This window comes from Amblyomma americanum, chromosome 10, assembly GCF_052857255.1.
Source record: "Amblyomma americanum isolate KBUSLIRL-KWMA chromosome 10, ASM5285725v1, whole genome shotgun sequence".
Classification (NCBI taxonomy): domain Eukaryota; kingdom Metazoa; phylum Arthropoda; class Arachnida; order Ixodida; family Ixodidae; genus Amblyomma; species Amblyomma americanum.
The window spans coordinates 123782400-123792438 of record NC_135506.1 but is presented as its reverse complement, the minus strand read 5'-3'; the positions used below and the strand labels follow the sequence as shown (position 1 = coordinate 123792438).

Below are 10039 nucleotides of genomic sequence, written 5' to 3'. Positions count from 1 at the left end.
CAATGGGAATGGATTAGACAGTCATTACCGGGACTAATATACGCCGATGATATAGTGCTAATGGCTGACAACAAGGAAGATTTGCTTAGTTTGATGGAAATGTGCGGTACAAAGGGAGATAGGTTTCAAGTTTAGTAAGAAAAATTCTGCAGTCATGACATTTAATGATGATGGTTGCGAGTATAGGACACGGGGGATCACGCTACTGGTAGCGGATAAGAAGTATCTTGGGATGTGGATAAATAACGATGCTGAATATCCAACGGAGCATGAAAAATATGTAATGACTAAAGGTAGTAGGAATGCAGCTGTCATGAAAGGTATGAAAATAGGTATGAAGTGGTAAGAGGGATCGGGAAAGGGGTGATGGTGCCTAGCCTGACTTTCGGCAAGGCGATCCTGTGCATGAGACCACAGGCTCAGGCAAGGCCAGAGATCAAACAACGGGAGGTAGATAGGCTTGCTTTGGGAGGGGATCACATGGCAATACACCAAAAAAGGGTAACAATGTGATATGGGACGGGCATCATCCGAGAGCAGAGAAGCTAGCATTAAGATAGAATTTGAGGAATGATTTAGAAAAATGGGGGAAAAGCAGTGGGCTAGGAAAGTTTTTAGTTCTTTGTACATGAGTTATGTCAACACAAAATGGAGAAAGAGTACTAGAAAAGTGACAAGCAAATATCTGGACAGCAGTAGGGGGGCAAGTCAGGAAATATCGATTTAGAAAAAGGTTAAAGAAACAGAGAGGACTTTGTGGAACACAGGGATGCTGACGAAATCAGCACTGGGAACATACAGAATGTTTAAGCAGGAAATTGCAAAAAAATTGAAGGGGATACTTAAGCTTTGGCTTAACGGTACGACGCGATATCGTAATGGGTTAATTTCTTTACGTTCAGAATTCATCATTCTCTACATTCATATTTACCTGGGAATTTTCATACCACTTCTGGCGCAGTGGTGCAGCGGTTAAACGATGCGGTAGCAGGCGCTGCCACCGCTGGGCCTTGTGTGACGCACGTTGCTCTTCCCGAGCGACCAATCATTAATTTAACTGCCATCTGCCACGGTGGGCAGGTGGCGCGCAATCCGGTGGGCAGGTTGTGCACTGATGTATAAATTCTCGGTAAAATTTTCCTACAGCGTTTCCAGTGAAAGCGTTGTGGAATACAGCCCTTTAAAGAGCATGCTTTCCGTTGCGCAGAAAAAAAAAACACGGTGCTTAAAATTCAGTGTTCTGCAGTCTCTCTGCGATTCAAAGGGGACGTGAATAATATGATCGTCATCATCATCGGGGAAAGAAAGAAGAAGACGAGCCTGCCATCGCCATGGCCGCCAGCAAGCGCGGCCCTCCTGCTGCAACAACTCCGGCGGGCTCCGAGGTGGCCGAGCGGCTGGTCAAGATGCTGGACCAGGTGGAGATGCGCGTGGAGCTGCTGCGTGAGCACGCCTCGTCGCTGGAGCAGGAGCGCCGCGTGCTCGTCGACACGCTGTCCTCGGTGGCCAACAGCCAGGAGCTCGCCTCGCTCACGCCAGGTGAGTCACCGGACAAAGCTCCACAAACAAGCGGCTCCTCTCAGATCCTTTATATCACAATGCCATATGAAACTCTGTTATACGTTTCATGTGTGCTCTTTCTTGCTTATGATTCTGTGTGCTCTAGTTTGCCTTGCATCCAGCCCCGTTTTCACGCGACAACATAACGGCCCCGTGTTTCAGATCAGCCGGCGTCAGCGTTGCCGTCGTTGTCTGCCTTACCAAAAATACCCGATTAGTGGAAAGGGCACCTGTTTCAAGAGGCTCTTATAGATGGCGCCAGCCATACCAGCGGCTCATCGGATCATCAGTGCTCGGAGCAACCACAAGCAGCGCGTTACAGTGTTCTAGAAGGGGCTAGTGCGCTCACACGGGGACGGTGCCTGACGCACTCCGTGTCACCGCCGATAGGCGGCGCGGTTCGCAGCGTTTCCTGAAACTCGCCTGCGCGCCGAAGTAGAACGGTTACCGCGCGCTGCTGCAGTGCCCGAAAGAAATACAGCAATAACAATGTGTGATGTACGATGCACGATAATTGTTTTGAAGCACTTTAGCAGCGTGTAGTGACAAAAATTACCACCGTTGTGGCTGATCTACAGGGAGTTCGCAAAGTTCTGAAACCTATGCGCGCCGCCGCGGTGGCTCAGTGGCTATGACGCTCTGCTGCTGACCCGCATTATTTAGGGATGCGGAATGCTATAGGGTCCATGCGCTGTCTGATGTCAATGAATGTTAAAGAACACCAGGTGGTCGAACTTGTCCGGAGCCCTCCACTACGGCGTCTCTCAAAGCCTGAGTCGCTTTGGGACGTTAAAACCTAAAAACCGAAACCAAACGCTACGCGCGGATGAACGCGCCAGGCAGTTTTATGAGCAGCACAATACGCCGTCTGCAGTCTTCTACAGAGCACGAAGCAAATGCTACCCCTGTGTTTTCTTCTGCTGGTAAAATGTGCCATGTGGTTTCTCTAATGTAGCGGTCATATCGACCGCGTCTCCGTGGCGCGAGCACCACTTGACTGAATTTTAAAATTATGTTTACGTGATACACGACCACATTAGAGCAGCACTTCTCAGCGAGTTAAGCAGATTATATGCATCACGTTTTTATTACTGTAACATAACATGGCCTGACATAGAAAGGAAATAAATTCCTGATACATTTATGCAATGACCTTTATTTTACAAGGAAATTATGAACATGTGCATTAGGAAAAAGAGGCTCAAGAAGGCTGAATGCGTACAAATAGAGATCTTAACGAACTATTACAAACGTGCGTCATGCAGACTGGCCTCACAATGTTTTTGCGATCTTCCTGTGCATTACCTTGTTCCTTTTTTCGTACTTTTCAGAGTTAATGCCCTTTGAAAAAAGAAAATGAAGCCGCGCGTTGTAACATAAAAGCGGATTAAATTTTCTATGACCTCAGCTGAGTGTTGACTGCAACCAATTTTGCGGGTAGACTTTGCCTTCACCAGGCTCAGAGGATCCAAAATGCTATCTATCAGCATGAAGTTGTTTCTTGCTGAAGCATTCCGTAAACATGTCTTCAAGCATTTTTACGAACTAATATAGTACGCCACGTGGGTAGAGAAATCTACCTCTCTCCCTGTGCAGTGTCAGCGCAGCAAGCTCAGGATTCTCATCTTCAGACGACAGTCAGGGAATTCATGCAGTCCTGACAATTAGTTTTCATTACGCACTTTCGTGCAGCATATCCAGACACATAGCAAATCATGTGAGAGTCGCTCCTCTCTATGTGCTGGTCACGGTGGACAACCGAGGACAACGCCACTTCGGCGCCAGGTAAATTCTCCGAACCAATGAGGCCATCTACTTGGTCCGCCATGTCTTTGCTCGAAGGACAACTTGTACTGCTTTTCTGTGCATCCATTAAGGAGCTTACTGCACATGGATCCGTATAACCGTATCTCACGGTCTTCACCGAACTGTAAAAAGACATGCAGTTCATTTTAATCAGAAATTGGATGGGCGTCTGGTGGTCGTTACAGCCTGAGGCTTATCTGACAATCCCAAACAAATTTTCAATAGGGTCCTGACTAAGCCGTGAGGTCATAAGATACATATACCCTAAACTTGTGAGGTAAGAAAGAAGATCAAGGGTGCTTGAGATTATGACACGAAGTCATGTCGCTGTTGACTCGCTCAAAAACCCCCCAGCTTCTCCTGCATGCTTCTCCCAAGAATCAAGATACTCCAGAAAACCCGAGGTAGCCTTGGTCGAAGAAGAGTTGGGTCGCAGGGATTCTTGCGGGAACCGAAACGTCATAACACCGATAAGGCGGTTGATCCTCATGTAAAACATCATGTGAATCATTAAGAGTTTAAGTTCCTTCAAACACATGCGTTATCATTTAACTTTCATCAGAGCTGCAATATAACTCTGAATTATAAAAACTCACACACACCTATCCATGTACAGCCTTTCTCAAAAGCATAGACCTAAGAGGGTTTGTTTTCTAAGTCATGCAGTGGGGCTTCTAAATATACATGGAGGTCTTTCTCATCGGAGGAGGCAGAATCAGATATCTTCTAACGTTCAGGAGATATAGAATGTTGGGGATGCATTACGAGCCACACGGTGTGTCTCAGAAGCAAACACCCTGGGCTCCAAACTTTTGAGAAAGGCTGTAGATACAGGATAAGCACGCATACTAACTCACCGACTACCACATTCACTTAATGACCGCATCATGACAGTCTCCAAATTTCTTACCTGAAAAACTTTTCGGTGCCATTGATGGGTCCCCTCTTTACCTCAATTACGGCCTTGTAAAGGTGGAGGCCTTGAACTTTCTCATCCAAGAGTTGGAATGCATATGAAACTCTTTGCTGCTCGAATGAATTTGGCTGCAGGTGGCACTTTATAATCCCCGGCATTGATTTTGAAGTAAGGCTGCTGAAGTTGGACCTTGTGGGCTTCCCTGGCATGCCACATTGTTACCTGAAGAAAAGAAAAATACTAAAGCCGGGAAACAAAGCAAATGTAACACTAGACATGACATTGAGGGAATTTAGAGATATTTATAAGCATGTGTCCTTTCCTTCCTAAATGGCTGAAGAAACAACTTACGTTTCCGTATGTTGTGTTGTTGAATGGGCACTTCTACAGCCCTTTCCTCAAGCACTTGATAAGGTGCGGAAGTTCTGACATGAAGTGCAAATAACGGCTGTCGTCAAATGGGTGTTCCACTTCGCACTTCACATTGCCTGTTTTTCCCCTGACGCCAAGCGCTTTCTACATCTGACGATTCCATGTCGCGCCATCACATGTTATAGAGTCAACAAAAAGCCCGCTTTTTTTCAGTGAGTATTGTTACCTCTATCATTACTTGAGCAAGCAAATTGCCTTTGATGTTGCCTCATGTTACAAATGTTCCAATCACTTGCGTCAACCCACCAACGAATGGCACGAACAGGATCACCATGCCGTGATTCGAGTGCATGACCTTATCCGCTGCAGAGGTAAGCTTCCCTAAATCTACAAACCCTTCTATTTGGCCGGACTGTTTCACAAATAAATGCTCCGAGAGCTTGAGCTCATCTAGAAGAAGCCCATCGTGCTTCTTGAACGGATCCATGCCCTGAGTCTTGTGCTTCAGCTCCTCCAACACTTTTTTCCTGAACCCAAATGCTGACCGATACAAAGCCATGTATCGTTTGAGCGTTGACTTACTTGGTAGGGCAAGTATCTCATTGTCCCCGGTGTGTTCATAAAGACGGGAACTGTTCATTTTCATAATAATACATTCAAGGATCCACATTTTGCTGTAGCGGAAACCTTTCTTATTCGCTGCTGCTGCTGCTGCAAAGCATTGCTTCATGCATTCTTGTTGCTTCTGTGGAAGCTTTGAAATCTGTTCGCTTAGACCCTGTTCCGTTGCTGCTGCATTGTATCCCCGCCATCTTTTCAACGTCTCCCCTCATTGTGGCAATCCGTGAAGCTAAGCGCTTGCCTCTACATGCCACGGATCTCAGCCTTTGGGCGACGGTTTGAGAAGTCTTTGAAGATACTCGTCGGACTCAGGACCTCCTTGCCAAAAGGGCCTTTCTAAAGTATTTGCAGCTCATGCACTGTTCATGCAGCTCATGGAGAGATTCCTCTCCCACTCGTTCTTCTCCACGTGGGACCCTGAACAAAGACGCCACTGGTGCATGCGACTGTATCCAGTTCGGCACCCTGGTGCAAAACAGTAATTTCGGCGGCCACTAGGCATTCCCACCTACTGCACATCGAGCAAATCATCAACCACAGAACAGGCACAGGGGGATACCGCTACGCGTACAGCACCGGCGTAATTGCTCTTTCGTGCGCCGACCAACACACATGTTCCGAGCGCACCACTGCTGCCGCTGCCGTCCGTACAGTGTCACAACGCGCCAAACGCGCGGGCCATCGGCCGCCGTCTTCCTCCTTACCCTCATGTAAACACAAAGACGACGACGGCGACTCGAGTCACAAGCGTCGCCACTCAAGCTGCTTCGTAGGAGAACCATCGCTCTATTCCGAGTAACCACTCTAGCGTATAGTATACGCAGAAATCGAACTCCTGGCCGCCTTCGGGTTGCGAGGCACATATCGCTACGCCACGCAGGCACGTTCGTAGGTTTTGTTAAGGCGGGGCTTTATTCTCGTGTGGAGAGGTGGGCAAATGCCCTCATTTTTATTTTTCCTTCCTCATCCTCACTTTTGAATCCACGGCCAACACCCTCTAGATAATTTGAGAATACCTGAGTACTCCTCCCGTGACGTCACGAAAAGAGGCCGACAGTCGCTGCCACTTACAGTGGAGTTTGTGGAATCACAGCTGGCATCACCTAGCAGAAATAATCTTCCGTTGATCAATCGACACTTTTTCTTCTGCTAAACGCCAGAATAAAGAGTAGGCACTTTATGGGGCATTTGTTTAGAGGCAATAGCTCTCTAAAGGTTGTTTATAGGTACTAATATCAGCCACTCTGCCGCGTTCTCGTCTTTCTCTGTAAACGTTTATTTTTGTACATTCCTTTAAATAAATTTACCTCTGTTTTAAAATATTTATCTTCCTTATTTCTGTACCTACAACTTTATGGAGCGCACCTATAACGAGAAATGAAACGCACTCGATTAGCTTCACAGCTGCGTATGTAGTTTATTGAGGACATATGTATTTATTATAATTTTGCTCTCAAGACAAATATATACCCTTACTTCCGCCGTCTGCCTAATTAAAATGTAGCAAGCAGATATCTTCGTTTGCGGATTTGGGACATCGACTCGGGTCGACGCAGCTGTTCTCAACGCTCACAAGTAGCTCCACCGCCGATTACTTGCTGTTTTGCTACAGATGGAATGCAGAAATTGGTGCCCATTTTCATTATCGACGTCTTTACAAGTAAACCGTCATGATAAAGTCGGCTTTTACTGCAACTGGATATTTGATGCCTGGAGCTTGGTCTTCATATGTGCAGTAAATAAGGCGTTGATTTCTTGAGATAATATGCCAGAATGTATCTTGCTGGTTGCATATTCTGTCAAGTTTAGAATCGAATCCACTTCCTGCTCTTTTCGGAAAACTTCGGCAGACTCTTCAAGCGCTTTTTTCAAAGCAGCAGACTCAAGACGCGTTCGCTTCGAGTCGAGGACACCCTTTGAGGTGCACGGCTTAAAAAGATCAGACAGGCATTCTGGAAACTTTGTTGAGATTGTGGTTGTGAGAAAGCGGCGCAGTAGGGTGCTCTCCGTAAGCTCGTCGATGTGGGAAGCCTCTCGCACGAGTGAAGTTCGCAAACCTGGAGGGAAGTTCAATTTGTTTAAATTGCAGCTCCGCTAAGCAAGAGAGCTATCTCTTGAAGTGCTGGATTCGCTGCTTACAAGTGTAACAAGCTTCCTGGTTTACAGACACTTTTCTATAATGTAGCGCTAAGTCTATCCTATTTTTCAGAAGAGACTATTACTTGGAGACGTGCCAAATATCTTACCTTGGAGTGCGGTGACACAACGAAATTTGCTCGTGGTATAGCCCTAATCCAGGCGTTTTGTTATTCACTCCGGGGGAACTTCAAAACGGGGTCTTTTGGCCCCGATTTGCAATTAGTCCGGCAATTGGGCACGCAGCACTTGTTACGTATATCCTGGCAGGAGAGCAATCCACATCCCGCTCCAATGAAGGCACTAGCACATCACCTCGACGGACACACAACCCCAAGCGCAGCACAAGGCATAGACTATGCATGCATGATCGGCGTACAGAAGGAGGGCAAAGTGCGCTCGGAAGTATGCCGCGACGTGCCACGACTTTGCTTTCCCCGAGTCAATCAAAGGAGTGTCACGTGTTTGCGGAACTGATCGCATTGTCGTCGCGGTCGTCCCCCACTCCGACTTCTCTGAATAGGTGGGATTACCCATTGTATACCTTCCTGCCTCATCTGCAACACCCCTACATCGCTCGTAGCCTCGAAACGTGCCGCACGGAACTTCTATGTAGGCCTCTTTTGCGTGACATAGCTCGGGGGGGGGGGGGGGGGGGGAGGAATAGCCAGCAGGCCTTAAGTTCTTTAGAGGGTATTGCCACGGCCCTCGCTCACCCTCGCCCCCAATTGGAAAAGTTATCCGGCCCTCCCTCGCCCTCACCCTCACATTGTCAGCCCTCCCTCACCCTCACGAATAGTCACTGTGAAATTCGAGCTATATTTTCTAGTCTGCTACTTCTGGCGATATTACTGAGTAATAAACATACAAGACAAGCTCTCGAAGACCTACTGGACGAGAGGTTTGATGCTTATACTGTAGTGCGTGGGCGGGTACGTGTGTATTAGCTGTTTGAGCTAATACGTGAGAAAAAACCGAGACAGTTACGAGTTGGGCTCTGACATATCACTCTGGCTTTACTTCTGGCACGCACTGCATGCATGCATGTGCCCTGCACTTATAACATCTCATTGTTATGTATATTTATTTTGCTTCTACTGTCATCCCCACTGGGTATTTTAGCAGGGTGGCATACAGATAAGTAAACACAACGTAATAACACAGGCAATGAACACAAGAACAAAGTATAATAACGTAGCTTGAATATTTTGGAAAATAATCATACACAAGAGATTTTTGAACAATACCTGAAAGAAATGTCTGCATAGATAATTTTGAAACGCGGTCATTGGTAAGGAGATTCCGTTCAATTGCTGTTCGTGAAAAGGAAGAATACCTAAAACGGTTATTACGCGTGGTAAATGGCGTAACTGTGCGGCTATGTCATTGCATAGTGGCGTAACCACATGAAAAAGAAATTATTCTCGTGAGATCTGTCTTATAGTGGCCGTTAATAAATTGAAAGAGGAATTATATTCGTGACACACGGTTTCTTTGTGTTAATGGGGGCAAGTCCGCTTTAGAAGAGTTCTGTCACTGATGTACCTCCGAATCTATTTTAAATGAAGCGAGCTGGTTTTCGTTGCACCATTTAGGTCTTATTAGCGTGTTTTAGTGAAAGTGACCCAAATAACGCATGCAGTCTAGTATTGGCAGGATTACGTTTTTCGATGTGAGCAGTCGGGCAGAAGGAGTAGAAAGTCTCAAAGCTCTCCTCAGAAAGAACAACTTGCGATTAACGTTAGCCATTATGTAGTCAGTGTGTTTAGTCCAAGTGAAGTCGTTAGTGGTGAAGAGTCCGAGATACTTATAATGTATCTCGAGAGAAGCTTGAGAAAAGTTTCGATAGGATGAACATTTAAGCGGCGTCTGCAGTAGTGAGCAGTGCAGCTCTGTGGTCCGATACTCCATCTACTATCTGGCTATTTGTTTTGGCAGTAATTGATCCGCTAACCAAAAAGAGGTCGAGCATTGATTAACAATTGCCCTTAAATATGGTATCTTCTTCGGCAGCGTCTCTCATAGCCTGAGTCGCTTTGGGACGTTAAATCCCCACAAAACCACAAAACCAATCTTCTGCAATTTGCAGTAAGTCGAAGGCAAAAGCAATGTCCAACATAGCTTCATCTCAAGGGCCATGCTTTTTAACTTAAAGATTTAGCCAGTCTACTTCAGGCAAATTAATATATACTGGCAGTATAATACGACTATCAGGTTTAACATTCGTGCACAAATATTGTTTCAGTTCCTATAATACGGCAGCAGTAGAATTGGTGGGCCTGTACATTGCTCCAACAGTATATCTAACGTTTCCATAGTACGTTGTGCAAAAAATGAACTCTACATTGGGTACATCAGTCATTGGTGAAATTCGCAGCGATTATTTAAACCGAATGCTGACAACTTCACCTCTGCCAACACGATCCTTTCGGTACGAACTGTAGTCAGTGGTAACGAACCCACTGTCAAACACTGTATTGTTAACCCAAGTTCCTGTCAAAACCGCTATTTCAGGGTCATGCAAAAAAGCAGAAGAGCCTCCATCTGAGTTATCTTCTTCATGACACTTCTGCAGTTAACATTAAGTATTTTCAAGGTATGATATCTCTTAGTCTGGAGTCAGTTTGA

At 46.1% G+C, this 10039-nt stretch overlaps 1 protein-coding gene across 1 annotated transcript in view; it reads left to right on the top strand.

Annotated features, from left to right (window-relative positions):
* Positions 1–1328: 1328 nt before the first annotated feature.
* Positions 1329–10039, top strand: part of LOC144106970 (BAG family molecular chaperone regulator 2) — a 78752-nt gene continuing 70041 nt past the window's right edge. The window contains exon 1 of the mRNA XM_077639935.1: positions 1329–1539. Within this exon, the coding sequence (XP_077496061.1) occupies positions 1332–1539 (208 nt within the window). The 5' untranslated portion in view covers positions 1329–1331. The remainder of the gene's footprint in view (positions 1540–10039) is intronic.